The sequence below is a fragment of the Hippocampus comes genome, unplaced genomic scaffold (genome assembly GCF_001891065.2).
Source record: "Hippocampus comes isolate QL1 unplaced genomic scaffold, H_comes_QL1_v1.1 scaffold463, whole genome shotgun sequence".
Taxonomy (NCBI): domain Eukaryota; kingdom Metazoa; phylum Chordata; class Actinopteri; order Syngnathiformes; family Syngnathidae; genus Hippocampus; species Hippocampus comes.
The window spans coordinates 397,211-398,327 of NW_017806181.1; the positions used below are offsets into that span (position 1 = coordinate 397,211).

At 66.0% G+C, this 1,117-nt stretch overlaps 1 protein-coding gene across 1 annotated transcript in view; it reads left to right on the top strand.

The window, feature by feature from the left end:
• The window catches only part of misp (mitotic spindle positioning), a 4,744-nt gene that overhangs the window by 1,086 nt on the left and 2,541 nt on the right, over positions 1-1,117 (top strand). The window contains exons 2-3 of the mRNA XM_019855790.1: positions 9-824; positions 936-1,061. Coding sequence (XP_019711349.1) covers positions 9-824; positions 936-1,061 — 942 coding nt within the window. The remainder of the gene's footprint in view (positions 1-8; positions 825-935; positions 1,062-1,117) is intronic.

The window sequence follows — 1,117 nt, forward strand, 5'->3', positions numbered from 1 at the left end:
CCGCGGAGGCGCGCCCTCGCTCCGTCGGCGGCGAAGACGCGTTTGATGACGGCGTTCCGCAAACAACCGGGAAAGCCGAGTCGGACGATCGCGACGAGACCCCGATCGAGAAGGACATCCGCCTCGTTGGAGAACGGGAGGAAAACCTCAGACGCGCGCGAGGCCTGAAGCGCGCCGACGGATTCTCGGAGCCGGTGGAGATTCAAAGCGGGCGTGCGCGCTGGCTGCCGAGTCCTCGCGAGGCCCAAAAGAAGAGCCGCGGGAGCTTCGCGCTTCAGCTCCAAAGCCACGAGAACGACGTCAGTCGGAAGGCTCCGCGGGAGCTTGGAGACCCACGGGAGCAAGTCCGGGAGGACCAGGAGGTACTTTGGCCCCCTTGCTGTCCTCACCGACACTCCCGAGAAACCTCCTCCGCCCCGCCCCCGAGCACGCCCCCTCGCCATGTCCCGTCGCGGACCGCAACCGTTTCTTGGCGCTCAAAGCGGGAGTCCGCCGGCTTGCAGCGCAGGAAAAAGAGTGCCTCGGATTTCATTGAGAAGGAGATCGAAGAGGCTCTGCTGCGAGAGCGGGAGCTCCGGGAGTCCAGACGCTCCAGGGAACCCGGAGAGCGCGGGGGCTCCGGACAGTCCGCGGGGGAGTCCGGCCTCCGCTCCGCAACGCCTTCGGCGGAGCGGCCGTCAAAGGTGACCGCCGCGCAGGTTGAGCCCATCGAGCGCTCAGGTACGTCCCAAAGTCTTCTTTCTCCATTTCACGAATTCCTCCACGACCAACGCAAAGGCTTCCATCGCGGCCACGACACGTCATTTCGCGCGCCGACGTTCGCGACCTGACCGCGGCGCTCATAAATTGCCACCAATCCGTCAGCGTACGGGAGTCGGACCAAAGTCCCCCGCGAACCGGCTCTTCCTCTGACTAATCAATAACCCGGCCGCGCAAGACTTATCGGCGTCGCGCGCGTCACGGCGACGCTCATCGTGTCGCCTCCCTCCGAAGGCCCGACCGGGGCGCCACCGAGGGACTCCGACGAGCGGCGAGAGAGACGCAAGGCGGAGGACGGCTCTGTGAGTGCAAGTTCAAAACAAGGTTCTCCCGCGCACCCGCTGACTCCCCCCCCCCA